We start from the raw sequence: 22334 nt of genomic DNA, 5'->3' as shown, positions 1-22334 counted from the left end.
TTTAGTTTTTCCTCAAGGTACAGATACCTTGTAGGCCTGTGGGGAAGAAGCTCGGACTGTGCACGCGGGAAGGGATGTCTCGACCGACCAGTTGGCACATGTGTCGCAGCGACAACTCCCTTTTGCATTAGCCTTAAAGACGGAGGCCATTGCGATAAAAAGGGAAGAATTACAAAATACATTTTTCCAAGGCATTTAGGTGATGTGGTCACCTGTAACGTTTTAGGCCTCCTGGACATTTGTAAATTGTAGCATCAGTCATAGTTCTAAGGGCTGTACTCCCAAATAGTGGTGATCATAGATTTGGTTAGGTCATGAGATGTAGACAATTTGCTAGTTTTTTTATTGCACAGTCACATCCTCATTTTTATCAATTTCTAAGTAAACTAACACTTACTGGAATGGTGTTGTTCATGAAAAGCCATTATCTCAGAGACCATTTTCACACTGCAGGTTGAACAAAAGTGTAACTGTGAAGATCTACTGTCGGGTTCTTTGATGGGACGGATGGGACTTGAGAAACCATTTTAAAGTGATATGTCCAAATGGCAGCTGAGACAACAAGCTATTAGTGTTCAGGTTCCAAAGGAATCAACGTGCAAAACCTTTAAATACATGTGCATGATTGATTAGCTTATTTGAACAAATGGAATGTGATGAATTACACCCAATCGGGCAATTAATAATAAAAAAAAAAAAAAAAGGCATACATTGATATTAATGCTATGTTAGCGTTTGTATTCACACACAACTTTCAAAAGACTTCCACCACTAACCACGTTTTTTTTTAAAGCGATTAAAACGGATACGCCAGTGAATCAGTACAGATATGCGTTACTCTTAAACAAAGCAGTTAAGAAGGTTCTAAAGATTCTTTCTATTACAATGATCATGCGTTTTGCACAATATACTGCATTGGTGGTGCATGCCGACCCGATTAATGGCTGCATGACTCATGAACCATTATTCCATTTTATTGCATTAGTCTAAATGTAAATATTAAGCTGGACATTGATTGCTGCCAAAGCACAGGGACCCACAGCAAAAGTGAAACTTAATTAATCCAGGGAAAACACGGAAAGAGGACTTTAGCTACCCCTTAGCATTATAGAACAGAACACACCAGGTGTTCCAAAAGTCTCAGGTTACACACAGATAATAGCAAGAGATGCGCAACTTTGTACAAATGAAAATAAAACATAAGAGTTACAACTTTCCATGGTGTGGCTGAGAAAGTTTGGAAACATCCTGTTGGTTAGTCCGATGGCAATTCAGGAGAATTAAGTGAAATTTGGGGGTGAGTGATGCAAAATACCAGAACATTTTGATTTGTCAAAAGACATGCAGCAAACTAAAATGAGTACTGTATCAAAATTTTCTAACCGAGATTAAGCTGCAAAATAGGTGTATGGGTTTCCTGTAACAGACTAACCTGGCAATTTGCAAATTGTTCCGTTTTTGGTCCGGTTTGTACCCATGAATTGCTGTAAAATCCCTATAATTCTCATGGAAAGTTTGCCATTTTGAAAATGTCCCAAATTTTGCAACCGCTACAAGCGGGGGAATACATTAACCTTTAAACTCATATCTGCCAATGGAAATTAAAATAACTCCAGAATATATTTCCCTTTCCAATATATATTTCCCTTTCCACTATTTTCACCTGAGTCCAGAGGTTAAGCATTCACCACCAAAGACGATGATAAATAGACGAAGCATTGCTTGAACATAAAAAAAAAAAAAAAAAAAAAAATAGCTCTCAAACAAACAAAAAAATAACCATACATTCATGGAGTGGTATTAGTCAGTATTGTGAAATTCAAAACACATCAGAGGAATGTCGACCCGCTGCAAAGCCCGACAGGGAACAGGAAAACACGTCTGTCGCTTCTGACGACCGTGCAACACTGACTGGCTTATGAATATCTACAAATAAATAAGAGCATGTCCTTCACACTTGTGTGGTTTGTTTGGGTCTGATGTTGACTGAGGTGATTAGAAAGGTCTGTAGTTCCAGAAACTGGAGAAGACTGATATCTGCAGGTACAGGAGGACAATCTGTTAGTCACACCTCTCGGTTTGTCCATAAATTAAGCACATTATATTGAAACTCATGTTGTATAGGCTCACTACATACAATATATTGCCAAAGGTATTCGCTCACCCATCCAAATAATCGGAATCAGGTGTATAAAATCATGCACCCGGGCATGCAGACTTGTTTTTACAAACATTTGTGAAATAATTGGTCCGTCTCATGAGCTCAGTGAATTCCAGTGTGGAACTGCGATAGAATGTCACCTGTGCACGAGTCCAATTGTGAAATTTACTCACTCCTAAATATTCCCCAGTCGACTCACAGCTTTATGATAAGACCGTTGAAGGGTTTGGGAATGGCAGCAACTCGGACACAAATTACCACTTTGGATACCGCTGGCGAAGTGGTAACCGACTTTCTGCCGAGTCAGTCGCTACAGACCTCCAAACTTCATGTTGCCTTCAGATTAGCTCGAGAACAGTGCACGGAGAGCTTCGTGGAATGGGTTCCCATGGCTGAGCAGCTGCATCCGAGCCATGCATTACCATGTGCAATCCAAAGTGTCGGATGCAGTGGCGGAAAGCAGTGGAGACTCGTTCTCTGGAGTGACGAGACACGGTTCTCCATCTGACAATTTGACCAACAAGTCTTGGTTTGGCAGTTGCCAAGAGAATGGTACTTGTCTGACTGCATCGTGTAAAGTTTGGTGGAGGGGGGGGATGATGGCATGTGTGTGGGGTTGTTTTACAGGAGGTGGGCTTGGTCCCTAATGCGTAGCACAGACGACAGGATTTTAGCCCCAATATTGGCCAGATAAGGTATTGCGGGCAATTTCCCAGATCGGGCCCAAAAATTCTTGGAGCATGACATAATCCACGACCAATGATTTGGCCCTACGACGCCAAAATTAAATGTCTGGCATGGTTGATTTTTTTGGCGTAGTCTGACATATCAACGACAACTCTCTGACAGCGCACCTTGATGTCGTCCAATAGGATTTCGTATTGGGACCGGTGTATCGCCTCACGTGCGTGTTGTCAAAATACTTGGTCACCGTTGTCAAAATGTATTCACGTGCACAAACCAATGTTTACTGAAGCTTTAGACCATGATTCGACAGAACGCCGGCATGTTTACTTACAATCGTAACAGACGGGGTGCGGTGGTATCGGAATACGTTGTGTAGTTTTTCTGACTGAGATACGGCAAGATTTTATGGCAGTAGTATGAGATGGTGCAATTGTCAAAGACCAAATTCGACTTGTAGTCTGGTCCAGGAATTAGTATCAGTGAAAGGTGCTTCAGCATACCTCTTCCAGCATGACTGTGTACCAGTGCACAAAGCAAGGTCCATAAAGATATGGATGACAGATTCTGGTGAAACGGACATGCCATGAAAAGATGACAACCCAGCACCCCAGTCTCCGGCGAGACTCGCTCTACCCACAGAGGTAGACGACCACGGAATGGCGAGATGTAACTTCACGTACAGACACTAAATGAATCAACAGCCATAATCAACAGAAACAAGACACAGACATTTGCATTGGAATCCCGACACCAAGTGAATTACCAGCAACCGGAGCTTCAAAGCGGAGACCAAAGATACAGAGTTCGCACTAGGACGCTAAATTATTTACCTGCCACCGCCAGCCAGCCCGGAGGGTTTCACCAACCAAGGAGTCTCCACTCTGTGGGATACTTGGCCGACCAAGCTGGGAGTTTGGACAGAGCAACAGCGACATCCACAGGCGACGGAACGCCACTACAGACACAGGCTCATGAAACAGTCTGTACCGGACTTGGCTGGGAGTTCATATTTTAAGAACTTTACATGAACGTCACTAGTGACTGTATTGCTGCCAACTTGAATGTCTGATGTCGAATCTGTTGTCAACTGAACCAGATGAAATGTTTCACTCCACACCACACAAATGCCACATTGAAAATACTAGTGTTCTCAACAGCCACATAACATTTGAAGCATTCGTTACAGATATTAAATTGGATGAGCGTGGGACAATGCAATGCGGGAAAATGGTCTCGTTACCTTAAATCCAATCATTAATATTTTATTCCACTGCTTTTAAACCACGAAATAATACCAAAATGGGAAATTAACACTCAGAGGCGGTCCAGTTCCCCTTTTGGTCCCGAAGGTGGTAAAGGAAGGTGAGAGGGGGTACACCACCCCCTTCTGGCTCGCTTCGCCCATAAAAAGGCCGGAGCTATGCTCTCTGGGCAGCTTTTGTCTCACCCGACCAACTTTCCGACGACTAGCCCAGGCAGGACGCCCACCTCATCACGAGGTGACGAGGACACATCGGACCATCCCCGGCTGCAGAGCATCCTGCAAGTGCTCCGAGCTACCCTGTTTGGGGGACGGAAGCGTGCACAACGCGCCCGTTCCGAACTACTTGCGAGCAGAGACACCGGGCTCCTGCCATCCTGCCTGGGAACTTTTTTTGGCTCCTTCCGCCCACCACTTTTTCTTCTTCCTTTCCGCCAAATCCACCTGTTCCCGGTGCGGACCGGGCCGGCCGAACACTCTGAAGCTTGAGCCGCCTGCCTCAAACGTGTTCAAGACACGCAAGTCCAACATTGCGGTCTACTAAAAGTACAGATTAGTGCATATTTGGGTTTAAATTAACGAGAACAGGAATCCCCAGCTATATGCATTCACTACACGCTCATACTACCAATCTCACATCACAAGTCAGTTTCCTTTGCCAATGTTCATATGTACTTTGTTCGTTTCGTGTTTTTCTGTCTTCTTTCCCTAAAGATTCCCAATGTTAGATCATAAGATTTTCCATAAAATTCACTACCTGCATTGTTGTGTGTGTTTGGGTTGAGAAAAAAAACCTCTGGAGCTCTAGAACTCTTAAAGTTTCTTAAAGTGTAGCAACCTTCAGATTGCGAGACTGATAAAAAGGTTTCTCGTTGTTTCGCCCTAAATTTAATCCATGTAAAAAGCGACGTGGGGCTCCTCTTATATATAAAATAGCTTGATTTATAACGCTGCAATTTAAAATTACGATAAACCGAAAGTGACCCGAAATTAAATACATTTTTATTTAACCCATATACGAGACACTGGTGTGGACAAACTTAACTGGCCTGCACAGAGTCCTGACCTTAACCCGATAGAACACCTTTGGGATGAATTAGAGTGGGGACTGAAAGCCAGGACTTCTCGTCCAGCATCAATGTATGACCTCACAAATGTGTTTCAGGAAGAATGATTAAAAAAAAATACCACTAAAAACACTCCTAAACCTTGTGGAGAGTTGACGCTGGTATAGCTGCAAAGGGTGGACCGACGTTAAATTGAACCCGATGGATGAGGAATGGGATGTCACAATTCACATGTGAGTCAAGGCAGGTGAGCAAATACTTTTGGCAATATAGTGTAGCTACCAACAATTCAACTGGCAGAAAAATTCAAAATAAAGTTCATCTGATTCCCTGGGCATTTGTCAACTTTTTACAACATTTTGTCCCATGATGAGGCTTGGTGACATCTTGGTTAGGGCTCTTTTTGTTGTAGTTTGAAATGGGAGTTCAGTTGAGGGTCAAATACTGTACCCGTCAGCACAAAATCTTTGGAAATAATGAATCCACTTTTACAGCATGATATTGATGGCAACACTGACTAGGGGTTGTTTTTGGGCTTGGTCCCGAATGCCTACATCAGACTACAAGATTTAAGCCTCAATATTGGCCAGATTAGGTGTCGCGGGGAATTTCCCAGACCTATCATTACTCCGTCGCTTGACACATTTAACATTAACATCCGTAAACTAATTGGGTAATTGTCGGCGCGTTTCCTAATTAATACAAAATGTACTAGCGGATCAGCTCGTCGCCGAAGTTACGTGTTAAATTTGTTCAACCACATTGTATCAGTTATTTTTACTCCCCCCTTGAAATGTTTTTTTTTTTTTTTGCCAATTGAGTTGTACAAGTTATAGATCACATTAATGACCGAACAAGTTTGAAAATGATTTAGATTTGTCTTGGTCTCATTTTTTACATCACAAATAGCTGGTATTTGAATAGGGGTGTGGACTTTTTATATGCAGTGTATGTGAAGTACAGTATAACATAGTAACGGCTATGTGAGGTATATCATGTTTTTAGGCGTAAACTGAATAGCGAATGCTCACAATAAGAGACACACACCTTGTCTTTGAGCTGCTGACAGAGCTGCAGTGAGATGGTGAAAAACACCAGTGTATCATTTAGCCAAGGGACGACACACTCCACCTTGTGGACATGGCTCACCTCAAACCGGTTGTTGTTGAGTTCACTGTGGAGGGAGGAAGAAGAAACACAGAAGATTACTTCACAATAAATACATTACAAATTACCGTAATTTCTCATGTATAATGTACATCCATGTATAATACGCACCCCCAAAGTTGACCTAAAAATTCTGGAAAACCCTTCTACCCATGTATAATGCATTTTTACAATGCATGATTTTGCTTCTACCCATATGATTAATACAAAGTATTATCTGTATTTAATTTTTTTTCAAATAATTATTCTGAAATTAAGCACTTTATTTGAACACGTAATACATTCTTTTTGATTCTTTTTTCATTGATTTGGTTCTTATTTTTAAATTCACAGCCCTACTTTTACTTTTAAAAGTAAATTAGAAAACACACAGTTGTGCTCATGTTTGATTACGCAGGCAGAATTTGTAAGATGGGTACAATTCTTTATAGAATACGTGACGGGCCAGGCGAAACATTTAATTTTATTATAATGGGATTCAAATAAAATCAAACATTTCAGAAAATCATTATTAAACAAAATATGTATAACTTTAAGATTAAAATTAAACAATTGAACATCAATAATTAAAACAAACAAAAAAATTACAAAATAAAATGTGAATGTGCAAATTTCTGTGTGTGTGTGGGGGGGGGGGGGGGGGGGGGTGTATGCACAGTCAAAACTACAACAAAACATTGCAATTTACTGCACGGTGTTTTCTAAAGTTATAAGTGAGCTGAAATATCCACGTTTGGGGAGACCGTGCCAGACAAATACTCCAGTATTTGAAAGTGTTTTTGCTCATCTAAACGAAAACGAGTAGCTCGTTGTTGCCTCCATGGTCACGACGACCTTTCCAACATGGTCGCCACATAGGCACAACAATCAGCCGGTCAGAAAGGAATTACCATTAAACAAAACATAACCATAAAGAAATTGGTGATGGTTGTTGTTCAGTCATGAGTCGTATTTAAAAAAAAAAAATAATTCGAATTCAAAAATCCTGCCTGGGTATGTAAACCTCTGAGCACATATACGCGAATCACACACAAAGCACCTCCCACTGGCCAGGAGGTGAATCAAGTCAGAGGATTTACGGAATCGGTATTGAATTGGAAGTATTGCACAGACATGCAAACACCAAGGGATGAAAAAGGTGACCGAAAAAATAAGAATTTTCCTTTACGCAGAAAAACATTTATTTACACCGCTCAAGTACATGTTCATATAAAAATTTAAGATTAAAATTGCCTCATTTTTTTGCTTTTTTTGTTTTGGGCTCCAACTTGAGCCAGGCCCATCTCCACCTGCCTGCTTCAAACTGTGCCATATGAACAGCATACTCCTCTTTATGCACTCTCATTCTGTAAAATAATTGACTAAAATCATTGTCTGTTTCACTTCATTTTTCACTATTACCAAATTCAAAGGCTAATCCCAAATGCATCCTCAAGGAAAATATTAAGTATAATATTTTTCAGTTTTTATTGGCCATTTGTGAATTTGAAGTTAGTTCATTCTGTGTTGTGACATAATCCCTAACATCGCTCCCTAACATTTAACATTAACATCCGTAAGCTAATTAGATAATTGTAGGCGCGTTTCCTAATTAATACAAAATGTACTAGCGGACCAGCTCTTGTCGCCGATGTTACGTGTGCGTCGCTGTTCTGCTGGGACCACAACCAGGGCCACGACCCGCAGCACCCCAACGCGAAAATACAACAGACCAGTGCAACAAATACGACACGGGCTGATCTGATGAGTAAAAATGTTGCTTAAACTTAAGAGTAGCAATAGAGGATGTCCGCTCCAGAGGTGGGTAGAGGAGCCAAATATTGTACTCAAGTAAGAGTACGGTTACTTGACAATAAAGTGAATACTCAAAAAGAAGTCCTCCAAAAAAATACTTAAGAGTAAAAAGTACACATAAATAAATAATCAAGTACTGAGTAAATGGCACACAAAAAGAAAAAAACATTTGCAATTTGTGCGTCTCTCTGTGTTTTCTCAAGTAATAAGTGAGCTGAAATACCCACGTTTGGGCAGACCGCTTCAGACAAATACTACGATACATGAAAGCTGTTGTTTTTGTTCGTCTAAATGTGAACACGAGGAACGCGCCGTTGCCTTCAATGGTAACGACAACCTTCCCAAAATGGTGGCCACGTAGACACGACGGTGAGCCGAGCTGGCTTATCTAGTGTTAATACCCATGCCCGGGAAGCCCAATAGAAGGTGTTGTGTGAGGTCATTTCTTTTGTCGTTTGATTGGTGAACTGGACTTAAACGTCACTAGCGCTTAAATTAGATTGCCGCAAACAGCGCCCAATGCCGAAGTTGAAGTCTCGCGCACGAAATAGTTGGTAAATAAGCAATAATTGATCATTAAAAGAAGCGAGCGATATTTAGATCATTGTAACAGAGCAAAAGTACCGTTACCGGTAGATGCCAGCGTTCAAGGAGTACGAAACAGCCTATGACGACAGAATGGAATGACTTGCTACAAGATACAACAGATAAACTGATAGGTTTCATCTTACAACATGGCCCCAGGATTGTGCAGCACAGAGCTTCCAGATGGCTTGAAATTCTATCAGGAGGCAAGAACATACAAGCACAACAACCAACATTATAGCTTACACAACTTCATGTGGTAGAGTGTTTAAATGAATCATGTGTTCAAACCTTGGTGGTATTTGGCGGCAGCACGTGAAGCTGGTAGACGGTGAGACACAGTTTGCTTAAGTTGATGTAAAAATTCACCATCACATCACCAGGCATGGGAGGAGTGAACATTTTCTGATGAAAAGGATAGCTTGTTAGGGGCTGTTTATCTTGTGCTTCATGGAAAACAATTGCACATTGTAGAGGCAAACATATTTGGCATTCTGTTTTAAGTCATTTAGGATTACCAAAATAATTTCAATTTGCTAAATGCCAGGAGGATTTTTTTCAGACAATTTTTCATTACCTTCTTCAAAGTCTTACGTTTATATATAGTAAGATCACTATGCCTTTAACAATTTGTGAAAACCCAGATGATCTCATGTCTTTGGAAGCTTCTGACAGGTTAATTGACAATATTTGAGTTAATTAGACACACACCAGTGCATGTATTTGAACTCGGCCCACCTGAAACACACCGATTCTTTTTGTAACATCATGGAAAAGTCAAATGAAATCAGCCAAGATATCAGTAAGAGAACTCTGGACAAGTCTGGTTCCTCCTTGGGTGCAATTTCCAGATGCCTGAAGGTGCCAAGTTCATCTGCTCAAACAATCGTACGCAAGTATAACTGTGTCTATTTATAAAGTGTATGTAAACATCTGGTTTCAACTATACTTAAATTATTATAATATATATAATATGCACTGAGGAGGAAAATAAGTTGTTATAAAGACAATATAAGAGACACTGCAGATGGCCGCTCTGCCATCTGTGCCATCACATGAATGTGAAGACAAAGCCCCATTTTATTTCTGGGCAGACCCCTTAAACCTAGATTCCCCAATGCTGTGTTTTCCCAATGTCCCTCATCCGCTCCTGGGAAAAAAAAAACAATACCACCTACTGGGGTATCAGGCTTCTAACAAGGAACCAAAACTCCAACTGCAACAAAGGAGCATAAGGGTCATGGAGTGGCCTAGTCAGTCTCCAGACCTCAACCCAATAGAAATCCTGGGGCGGAAGCTGAAGCTTGGAGTTTATTCGTCACAGCCTAGAAGCTTGAAGGATTTAGAGAGTTTCCACAAAGAGGAGTGGACTGAAATCCCTCCTCAGCTGTGTGCAAAGTAGGTGACCAACTACTCATCACTGTGCTTGCCAACAAGGGTTTCTCCACCAAATACTAGCTTGTGTTTTGCTTTTACATCAAATACTTATTTCATTCAATAAAATAAGGCAAAAACATGGACATGGGAGGAGTTTGGTGAGACCATGGAGAACAATTTCTGGATGGCTTCAAGGAAACTGGTCCACCATCCTGGGTCTCAGGGGTGGGGGGGGGGGGGGGAGAAGCAGTGCACCATCCACACTGTATAGTGAGGATGAGGCGCTGCATGGATGTTGAAGGATGTTGTTGGTCAGTGGGGAGAATATTTCTTAGACTTCCCTTACATTCATTCACTGACACGACTTCCAATATAGAGGAATTGGGTTCTCTTATCTCTGGATTTAAGGTCGCAGAGACTGTTAAAATGTTCCCCTGTGGAAGGGCCCAGGAGTGGACGAGTTGCTCGGGGTTACATTAGGCCCTCGATGTTGCTCTGTTTGGGGCAGCCAGGGTGGTGGTCCCCCATTTTAAAGAAGGGGGACCAGTGGGTGTGTTCCAATGGATGTATTATGATTATTGTTAATATTAGTAGCAGCCTCAATTCATAATTACAATTAAGCTACAGGACACCATGAGAGAGACAATAAATAGTTTGTACCATCAGCCCACTGGTGGCCAATTCAGGCAGTGTCATTGATGCTGGGGTGGTGAGGCGGTTTCGTGCGCGTATTAGCTGGAGCATCACAGCATCCATTAACTACAACAGCAGAAAAGTGAGGTTGGTATCACTACATAATGCATGATACATTGATACGTTGTTATTGACGGAAAACCTTGTTAACTTCTGCCCCCGTCTTGAAGTCATAGTTCTCATCATGGCTGCTCAGCAACAGAAGCGCTTGAGTCACATGGTTTCTTGCATCCTGGATCTGACAGAAGACATACAAAAAGTGGAGAGGGATTTTTGTTATGTGGGAATAAGCTGTACTGGAGAAAAACAATGCAAACACAGGGAGAACATGCAAACGCCACACAGGCAGGCCAAGAAGAACAAAGAAGGATGTTTTACTGAATTTTCGTGTTCAGTGTTGCCTTTGGGCATATAATTATCTGGCTACTGATGCTTTACTCTCGTTGAGTTTTAACAACCAGTTTGACAGTTCACCCACACTTCTGAAATAAAGAGCTTTGTCCAAAAATCCTTGGTGTCTTCAAACATTCATCATTTTGCTTTGAAACAAAAAGGACTATCTGTTAGGATTTGAGAATTTGTAGTACTTAATAATTATCCTGTGGAAACCTTATGACTCTAGCCATTTACTTGCAGGTGAAATCCAAATGAATTACTTGGCTGGCCAGATACTGTGTATGCCGACTACAAAGTATTTTGAAACCAAAAAAAGTCTTGTTAGATCTTAGTGGGGGTGAGTACAAAAAAAGTGTTGGCGATCCCCGAACAAATGGCAGGTACAAAGAGAAATGTGACAACGACCAGGGGTGTCGAGCTGCCACTACGCGCTCCACAGCCAATGCTGAGTGGACCACCATGCGAAGCGTTCTTTCTTGATGGTTTTAGGTGGCAGCTGCTGGACTTACCCCATAGATTTCCCGCTGCGTGAGATTTGGACCATATATTTTTTCCTGAATTCACATAGCATCCCCAAACTGACAGGCTATACCATTATGTGCCCGCAGGCCCCCACGTCACATAATGCTATAATGCCTGTGTTATACACTCTTCTAATTACAGTATGTTGAGCTTGTTCTAGATGTATGCAACTGCTGTTACACGAGTCTACAATGCTTTCTGCACTTTGACAATAACGCTGTCTTTAGAAAGCGCTTCAGGAACGTAACTACAGTATGAAACCGGAAGCTTGCTGCATCCAAAAAAAAAAAAAGCCACAGCTATGACCAGGGCTCTATGATCACTTACGATAATTTAAACATCTTCGAAAACAATCTTGGCATTTTCCCATGGGTGAGGTGGCAGTGGAATAAAACTTGTCTGACTGATTGTCCATGTTGCTCGACCTGTTCATTTAAGAGACATTGAGGACAATGTCATCAGAGCTGTTAGTTTCAAATGACAGTTTGACGTCCCCAAGAGCAATGTTCAGCAAATACAGAGATCAACCAAAATGTATCAGCAAACAATTTTTTACGACATGCTCAAATTGATACAACTTATTATTATAATATTTAATATTCTTGTACAAGTAGTTCAATTAAAAAAGTTAAACTAAACAGATTCATTTCACACTGATAGAAATATTTATAGCTTGCAGCTAACCAAAACCCCAAATTCACTCCCTGAATTTTTACAAGCAAAACAAATACAGTAGGAGCACTACTACTACTACTACTACATCTGAAAGGAAATCTGATTTTTTTTTTTTTTTTTTTAGTAAATACCCAAAATGTGCAACTTTGCTGGGAGCAAAACACTGGAATGATGTTACTTGAGCCATGCAGACTGGCGGTACCTTGAGATACAACACAAAATTTTAAAGGTCTTGTAATTTACCAAACCACCTTTTTTCTAGTATTTGGGATGTAATATTGGGTCTATGATGCCCCAGTGAACATGAAATATGAATTAAAAGAGTTCCTGAGTTCTAGACGTTTATCTGCTGAGAGGCCTGAAATCAGGTCAGTCGAATTTCTCCAGCTTATCTACGTCACTAGCGAAGATCTCCACTTATCGTTCAAATCCGAGCCAGTGCTGTCAACATAAACACGTACTCTAACAAGTAGTGAGGTTTGGGTCTTCTACATGGAGGCAACCAATCAGAAGAAAGGGGGCTGTCTTAGCCAAATATGGACAAAGCCGATACAAACCTGGGTCAAACAGAAGTCAGAGGGGCCTTTTCTGTACATTTGTATGACAAAACCAAGGTGTTTTGTAAATGAAATTGACACTTATATGCTCAGTCCATGTTAGCGATTCACTCTGTGGAGGTCTAATAGCCAAAATATGGGAGCTTTAATCAGTGGACACGAGATCCATGTGTGAGTGAGTGAGAGAGAGAGAGAGAGAGAGAGAGAGAAACAACCTTTTACAGGCACAGCATGCAAATGTATTACAGTGTGTGCGTGCATCAGAATTTTGGCTTGAATACACTTGGTCGGTGTGAATGCGAGTACGAGTGGTTGTCGGTTTATATGTGCCCTGCGATTGGCTGGCGACCAGTTCAGGGTGTACTCGGCCTCTTGCCCGAAGATAGCTGGGATAGGCTCTAGCACGCCCGCGACCCTAGAGTGGATAAGCGGTACAGAAAATGGGTGGATATCTTTACACTCTCTTCTATTGTGTTTTCATTACTATTTTACACAGAACATTCGCTTGATGATTACATTTCACAAAACAAGTTAATATCGTTGCGTTCTCTTCTACTGTGTTTTTATAACTATTTAAAAATATACTGCTAATTTTCTTAATTAAAAACGTAAAATAAATATTGTGGGGACGTTTGGCGGACTCGAACGGATTAATTGCATTTCCAGGAATTTTAAATCGAGAAATATGTTTTGAGTGCATTGCGATAAGAGCTTGGTCAAAGAACAAATTAAACTTGTATCGCCAATACTTTTGAAACGTAAAGACATTGAGAAAAACAGTCGCTGAGCAATAAAAGGTTGCTAGTAATCTGGTAATGCCGGTACAATTATTATAATTTTTTTTTTTTTTTTTAACAAATGGTGCAAAATGATGCAGAGGCCTCTAGCACTTAGAGCAGTTTGATTGACTAATATAGGAATAGTCCGGTGCAATGACCATTGTGCAAAGGGCGATAATCTGGGACACTGTCTACTGTGCAAATGTTGCAGATACTCCTTAGTCAGTGTGTAAGTGGTGCAGATGCTACTCTGGCATGATTGGCCAGTATTGGTCAACAACAGATATGCAAATAGTGCAGCGTGTCGAGACTACTACAGTGAGAGCACGAGAAATGTATAATTGGCCCGACAGAAATGTGACAACAAACTCAAGATAAAAAATTGCCAGCATGTTGCTTGGGAATAAGTTAGCTGTTTAAAAAGTTGATGGTTATAACTAGAAGTTAGTTATAGTTGATCCGCTGTAGTTTAATCCAGCCAGACATACCTGCTGTAGTTTCCATTGCTTGTCCTCCCTGAACTGGAAGTGTAGCACTTGACTACTCTTTGCAACCTTCAGATTGATGTCCTTTTCAAAGTAAAAACAAACTATTAGGTGAAACAAACCGCTCTTTCATTTTCACACAAGGAGAAAACCGCTACTTTAAGAGCAGCTCACACTCACTGCCTGAGTCAGAGCCTCTCCCTGTAGTGTCAGCACTCCTTTCACCTGATCCATGCTGCAAAACACGATTTTTTTGTTTTTTAAATTTCAACACAAAAGCAACATCAGATATATTTGTTCACCATGACCTCCACAGACAGAATACTGTCCATCACACACGAATACCGAGTCATGAAGAGAAATTGTAGATGGCATTACGTTGAGCTGCCCAGGATGAAGTTTTCCTGTTTGAGCGGACTCTCCAGGCCTGGTGTAGGCATTGTGAAACGTCTGGAAGCCTCCTGGTAAGGAGCAAAACCAAAACAAAATGGAGACATCAGGAGAGAGATATGGGTTGTAGATAAAAACACCCGGGCGGCACGGTGGACAACTGGTTAGCACATATGCCTCACAATTCTGATGACCTTAGGTTCAAATCCAGCCTCTCCCCGTGCCTATGTGGGTTTTCTCCAGGTAACCAGGATTCCTCCCACCTCCCAAAAACATGCATGGTCGCTTAACTCCCCATTATTATTTGCACCCGTAGGTGTGAATGGGAGTGCGAATGGTTGTTCGTTTATATGTGCCCTGCAAACGGCTGGCGACCACTACAGGGTTTACCCCGCCTCTCGCCCAGAGTCAGCTGGGTTAGGCTCCAGCACACCCGTGACCCTAGTGAGGATAAGCGGTAGGAAAATGGATGGATGGATAAAAACACCCACCGTGGGCCCAGTCCCCTTTTTTTCCCTCAAACATTTACCAGGAAATGTACGTGGGCGTAACATATTGTCAATTTTTTTTGATAGTTGGACTCAAAATGTTTTCAACCAACATTGCAAACCATATTTACAAACGCAAAACACACAACCGGAGTTCATCTTGTTATGCTAACTGAACTGATGTCTCACAAGTCTTGCATGATGCCGATTCAAACTTGATTTTCCCCCAAATTGGGTAACTTGTTTAAAATAAGAGAAACTAAAGTCACCAGATGGTATAATACAAGTAAAAACCCTCTGTACCGGTTAAATGTTTTGTCCTTCAAAATCCCTTTTCTTGTTTTTGGTTTCCAATTTCAAGCGCAACACTGACGTAGTCAAATTCTGACATTCTTGCATACAATGCCTAAAAGAAAAAAACCTGCAAAGGCACCCTTATATGGGCAACAGTGTCGTAAACATAAACAAAGCTTTCCAAAGACAATTGCCCTCTATGACTACAGTCTCCAGACTAATTTGTGCCATGAGATTGGACTTGCCTGCAAATGAATCAACTGTCCATCATACAAAAAGCCTTTAGAAACGTCTCTCAAAACAACAAGATCTTGGTATTAAATCTTGCACTTTTTTTCTTTTGAAAGTTGTTTTATGTCCTTGTGTGTTTTCGCCATTTGCAGCACATTTGTCCCTGTCGGCCACCGACAAGGGAAAAGTATGCCCTTGCCAATGCAGAATCCGTAGGGGCACAAAGCGGTTATGGCATTGAGAGGGGTGTACCTGGGATGCAGGGTACATTGTTGAGCCCCTTAGAGATGTGGGCTTCAATCAACAAAACCTCAATCAAGCAGGCTGCCCACCTGATGACTCCTATGATTTACTTAAACTCCCTTTCACCATTCCGTGCCTACAGCTATCTTCACGAAATATGTACTTATCTAAAGGATTGAAAAATATAGTCCTATTAGCTTCACTAATAACGGCAACATACAAGTCACCCTAAAAATAATTATTTCTACTTCCATTATGTCCTCTGGTTTAAGCCACAGGTGTCAAACTGGTGGCCCGGGCGGCCAATCCGGCCCGCCACATCATTTTATGTGGCCCGCGAAAACAAATCAAAATTGCTCATTGTGTTCTGGTGTCATACCTTTGAGATATTTGCAAGCATTTTTTTGTTGTTACCAATACCACTTTGAAAAGAGATGTAATAGTCGAAAACAAATTTTTTATAGGCTTCTGATTTCAAAACTGGTTATTCATCAATGTGTTGTGTCTATACAATATGTAATTACAGTATATGAGGTCATCTTTCATTTATATGGGTTCACCGTTGTAGCGGCCCTCCATGGGAAGTCATAACTGCGATGTGGCCTGTGACAAAAAATTTGTTTGACACCCCTGGTTTAAGCGGTTTCTCAATTCAAACAAGATGTAGGTCAGCCAGCATCCCATGTTTGGACATATTTGGTTCCATTACTTACATATACTTTTTATTTCAGTCTTAAATATGTCAGTAGCCACAGTCAGCCTTAAGATGAGACGAGAACAAACTTAACATTGCTATCTTATCAACGCTTACCTTGAGAACATCCTGCAGCTGCTTAAGAACAGCGTGAACTTCTTCTTTAAGAAGCCAGTTGAACTCTTCCTCCTGGCATACATTTTATGAAACAAAAGGCAATGTGATCGATTCAACAACAACAAAACAACATCATACCATTGGTATTTGTCAGCAGAAACAATCACAAAGAGCACTGTTAGGGATGGATGAGCTATTGGTTTTTTTATCTTTGTGAAAGCAATCGTCATGTGGCAATGACATCACCAAACCTGGAAAACAGATAAGTAGACTTCCCGTGTATGCTGCGCTAAGGCTAATAACGACGCATTAATGACATGATGGTTTGAAGCTGAATTTGCTAAAATTTTGTTTTCTTTATGGCTGGTGTCTTCAGACAAAAGTTAAAAATACATGTGTATCCTTTATTAATAATATACAGTTAAATAATATTGTCCTCTTCGGTGGTGCTGTGGTGACATCTTGTGTCAAAACAGAAGACTTGCGGATGCTTTGTCTCGATATACTGCTATATAAAGGGTTCTGCCATATATCTGTGCAGGAAGGAAGTGCTTTCACCTGTTTTAGCTGGTAGCACATACACAACATAATCCACTGCCTTTGACACACATTGCTTAAATAAGGTTTGCAAAATTCTGGGAATTTTCAAAGTTGGAAACTTTCAATGGGAATTTATAGGAATAAATGTGGATAATGTTTAAAATTGAAGGTTGGCTCTTAATACAGAACTTAAATATAGTTGGGGGAAATATATTTTACATAATCCTGACAAGACAAAACCAGGTTTCACGCAACTGCAGTTGAATATCTAGGCCAGGGGTGTCAAACAAATTTTTGTAGCGGGCCACATTGTAGTTACTATTTCCCTCAGAGGGCCGTTATGACAGTGAAAGCATATAAATGTTTAATCACCTCATTATATTATTATATATGAGGGTTAATTATTTTTGAAGTAAGAAATAAAGAACTTATCAGGTCCTACCCCTAATTCTAAGTACATGTTAAACTTGTATAATAGTCGCGATATAGGAAGCTAATCGCATAATATTATAGCATTAGGTATCCTAAACTCGCCAGTCCATGTAAAGTAACAATGACAAAGTACGAAGCTAATTATATGTAGGATATTCTAAGTATCCAAAAATAACAGGTCCAGCCAAGTGTAGCCAAGCTAGCATTGCTAACTGCTTCATCATCCTCATCCTCATCTCTCTCTCTCTCTCTCTATATATATATATATATATACACACACACACACACACACACACACACACAAACGCACACCAACACTTCACCCCCCCCCCCCATACCTAATTTTTATATGTAATTTTTAATCACCTTGTTTTAAACATAGTCAGGGAGCAATATGCTTTCAATTCATGATCATCATTCAAGAGGTAACTCCTCTCCCAGAGACACATCTCCGTTTTATATTTGTTCTTGTTTTAGATTTTTGAAATACCCGTCTCTAATTTCGAACAGCCTCCGAGTACTTCGGCAAAGCAGATTGATGGGATTTTTAGCCGTGCTGTTTTGAATTAAACTAAGTAGTAAAAATGTGAGTGTATTTAAGCGGATATATAGTTGATTGAGTTCGATGACTAATTCTGATTGCCTTCTTTTGTAGCGTCAAGCTTGGATGAGTGTTGATTTTAGACGTGTTGCTCCGTATTTCCACGCAATAAATCGTATATGGCAGCAGTGTATATAATGACTTTTTATATTTTTTTAAAAGTATAATTACTTTGCGTTTGTATCAATGAGTCACGACGAATAAAGAGGTTTCTTTTTCTCCTTGGTAAGTTCTGATGCAAATACTGTAGGCGTCCCTAACAGTGACAGAAATACGATTTAAAAATAATAATAACAACAAATAAATAAATAAATAAAATACATAAATTTAAAAAACGCTGACTCGGGTTATTGGCTGCTCGGCGTGTCGCATGTCGCACTTTTCACGGCGCCTCTCGCTCCATTCAACGGATTGTTAGATTCGGTCGGGCCCGCCGCAACGCAGAATTGCCACCGCAAACGTTGCCAATACAGCACCTGCCCGCTATCGCCATATGAGAGCCGACTACGTCCTCCAGGCGAGCCTGCCAACGTAGCAACGCATCACTCACTGGGGCCAAACGGCTGCGACGTCGCAATTTAGGTTGAGACCGTGACTGCTAGCTTCCCAGCAGACAAGAAACAAGAAACATCCGCTTACCAGCACTGTTCTCTCCACTTGACTTGCCGCCGACATCTTGGGTAGCTCCGACAGAGATCTCTGATGGTTGAGCATTCTGAGCAGGAAACGAGAACAACCTTAAGACACGTATTTAAGTGTCCGCTCTCGTGTATATACGTTTGCCTCCTAGCATAGCAGATGAGCTGCTGCATTGATGGCCAGTGAGGACTCGCGGGTGTCAAGAGGGGGAAAACACACACACGCACGCACGCACACACACACATAATGGAAATGGGAAAAACGAACGCCTTGACTCACGGCAACAGCACAACTGTGACAAAGTGGAAACATTACGACATGACATACCTACATGGATATACAGTTTACACCTGCATATCAATTGCGATTTGAACTTGATAAGGTTTACTAATTTACTTTATTCGGCCTCTCTCCGGAAACGAGCTGCTGTTTTAAAGCTTACGGTACAAGAGTGTTTATCTGTAAGAAAACTGTTCAATGAATCGACACGACGCATAAATCAAGTTTATCTGTAAGAAAACTGTTCAATGAATCGACACGACGCATAAATCAAGTCGTGAAATTGCGGAGAGCCGTGAATGCAACGTATCTTGGTCACACGTTCGGAATTAAGTGACCCCGCCCACTGATCCTTATTAGGGTGACTTCCGTAGTAGTCTTTGTCTTGTTATGAGTAGCATTGTTTTATTATTTAAATTGTGTCTGCATATTTATATATGGTTCATGCCAAGACTTCTAAAAACATACATGCTTTTTTTTGGTCTGTCAGCATACAAGTTTTGTTTCTTGAGTAGTGATCTAAAGCTAAAGAAAAAAATAAAAAATGGTAAGAGAGAGAACTTGTAATTCTTTTATTTGAAGCTAATATATCCTCCAGAAAGGGCATGATACACCATATGTGAAGCAAAACAAGACAGGCAGTAAAATAAAGGCGAGAACTGAGCTAAGACTACTGTAGATTGTATACATGCATCCCCTTCCACCACTAAACCCAGAAGTCCTCATATTCAAACATATAGCAGTTGTGGCCACAAACACTTAAGCAGCACCAGTTGGGCCCGAACAGTACTGACGATTGGGTCGCACTGGTTGCTGATGTATTATGCTAAGATCATGCAACCAACCTCTCGCCAGTGCAGCAAAGTGTTCAGCCCATTCTGTAACCAAGTTAGGGAAGTCCCCAGGACACAGAAGCAAAGGAATTACTGGCACCCCGTTACACTGAAACCGCTGGGAGCCCAAGAACCCGTCCCATCTGGTGCAGCTAGAGCACTCAGGCACAACATTAGGGGCACTGGGCACATAGGCCCCAAGGAATCGCCACAGTATCCCCCCAATCCCAATTTTTGACTCACCCCGAATGCTGGTAACCTACATGACACAACTAGGTGGATTTTCAGTCATATGCAGTCATTTTCAGTTCCATGCCCATCTCATAAAAGTACAATAAAGTCTGTGTACAATAAATCCTGTTTTTAGTATTCTTGAGTTACATATTCACACCGAATCATAAAGTTGCGACATACAGTGTGTATGGAAAGTATTCTGTCCGGAGTGATAAACATGTTGCATCATTCCCAAAAAGACACATGGCTGTATTAGCTCAAAAGGGTGCTTCGACTAAATCTAAGTCTGAATACTTCTGGCTGTGTGATATTTCAGTTTCTCTTTTTTAATAAATCTTCAAAAATGTCAGCAATTTTTGTTTTTCTGTCAATATGGGGTGCTGTCTGCATTAATTGGAGGGGAGTGGGGGGGGATTTTAAGGTGTGGATACTTTTAGTACCCACTGTATGCAAAGAATAATCTCATATACTTTCTTATTTAGGGCTATGTTCTCCCATTTGCACTCATCCTTTTTTAGACATTTGAGACTTGCACACATTTCATCCATGCGTATCCTCCTGTCAGGACTTCTGACACACAGACTGCATTTAAATCAACATTAAAGAGGTGTGATTAATTTACAACTGGCATGGCGTGGAAATCATAGAACGTGTACTTTTACGCAGAATTGTGAATGCCATTTAAATCTGTGCAAAAGATAAAGCACACTTTACATTTGAAAATGTCTAACGGCTGTGTAGGCAGCCAGTTGGTGCGTGCAGACTCTTCCGGCTGTACTTGTGACTATTAATGAGAACATTTTTTTTTTTATTATTCTGTATGGAATAAATTCAAGACAAGTAATTTAATCACAGTACTGTGCTTATGACTCTGCATGTTTGGAGGTCTATCAATAAAAAAAGGGCGCGTGCATGCCATTCTCTACAATAACAGTCCATCTTTTCTCCACCACCGACTGGTTTCACAGACATTTGACACACTGGCATACAAAGAAAACAAATTTAAAACTTACCACAATGACGTTATGATGAGGTCATTGTGTTTACTGGGTGTCCTGCGCATGTTTCTCTTCAACAAGCCAGTCTCATCTAAAGAAAACTCCAAAGGCTTGTCTTTAAATGCCGGCCGGAAACCTGTTTGAAGCGGAGTCGTTCCTCACATTTGTAGGTGAACATCGTAAACAAAAGTAAAAAAAAAAAAAAAAAAAGTCCGCTAGAGCTGATGTTCTCCACCAACAAGCATCACTTCTATCTAAAACGCTGTAATCACAGACTCACATGGAGAGCCTCTTTGATCAACTCAAGATAGCTTTTTGTTCAGTAGCTCTGTGCAAGTTGAGGACCCTCATTCAAAATGATTGAAATCACAAGCACCAAATCAGTGGGTGAATTGTATATATTGGCCAATATTGGCATACTGCTGCTGTAGAAAAGTTCACACCCAAGGAGGAGCTCTGGGAGGTTATTTCTAGCATTCCGCAAAGAAATTGAAGCAAAAACACTCCAAAAGCTCACAAACTAAATAGATCATGGTGTAGAGTTGTGGAGCTGCTTTCAAATATGCAGCCATATGTTAAAATGTAACTTGTCCTATGAAGCTATGATTTCTGTAAATGACCTAAAGATGCAAATTCAACAAATGATTATTTTCAGTTCTTGACAAGCTATACAATGTTTAGAAACTGTTGTAATCATTGGAACAGTGCATTCTAAATTTTGTAATTTATGGGTCAATGTTGAAATGTTTCTAAATTTTGTAATTTATGGGTCAATATTGAAATGTTTAACAGCTTGGAGGCACATTCTCTTCTCTCACCCCAAGCTTCAGCTTCACAGATACCATACTTGCTGGGAAAGTGGTGTGTGCTGTGGTAATGATGTGTACCGCAGGGCAAACAGATGTTATAGTGAAGGTAATTCGATTAGTTCTTTTATATTATTTTCATAATAAATGTGGAATCTAATTCAAGTGCACTACACAAACAGCATTTAAATGGAGCTCTGCATCCAACTGGTGTAAAGGCCACCATTTGAGGGAATAGTTTTCCAGTAGTGGTGTGGAACATCCAAGTGCTCTTTGGCAAACTTCAAACATACAGCAGTTTTGTTGTTG

General features: G+C 40.8%; 1 protein-coding gene across 3 annotated transcripts; it reads right to left on the bottom strand.

Moving 5' to 3' along the window:
- Positions 1-66: 66 nt before the first annotated feature.
- Positions 67-21359, bottom strand: rogdi (rogdi atypical leucine zipper). Of its 3 annotated transcripts, none has more exons than XM_061699853.1 (12): positions 21235-21359; positions 18876-18951; positions 16664-16735; positions 14585-14667; positions 14387-14441; positions 14210-14290; positions 10935-11030; positions 10760-10858; positions 9014-9127; positions 8869-8918; positions 6224-6350; positions 67-2037 (listed from the first exon to the last, which is right to left on the bottom strand). In XM_061699853.1, the coding sequence occupies exons 2-12, from the start codon at positions 18948-18950 to the stop codon at positions 1996-1998; spliced, it is 894 nt and encodes a 297-aa protein (XP_061555837.1). In that variant the 5' UTR covers position 18951; positions 21235-21359; the 3' UTR covers positions 67-1995. The 3 variants fall into 3 exon arrangements, with proteins under 3 accessions (XP_061555837.1, XP_061555836.1, XP_061555835.1); XM_061699852.1 differs by lacking the exon at positions 21235-21359 and adding an exon at positions 20231-21219; XM_061699851.1 differs by lacking the exon at positions 21235-21359 and adding an exon at positions 19203-19418.
- Between the last annotated feature and the right edge of the window lie 975 nt (positions 21360-22334).

Source organism: Phycodurus eques, chromosome 16 (genome assembly GCF_024500275.1).
Source record: "Phycodurus eques isolate BA_2022a chromosome 16, UOR_Pequ_1.1, whole genome shotgun sequence".
Lineage (NCBI taxonomy): Eukaryota > Metazoa > Chordata > Actinopteri > Syngnathiformes > Syngnathidae > Phycodurus > Phycodurus eques.
Note: the sequence above shows the minus strand (reverse complement) of the source record. Positions and strands in the feature narration are given on the sequence as shown.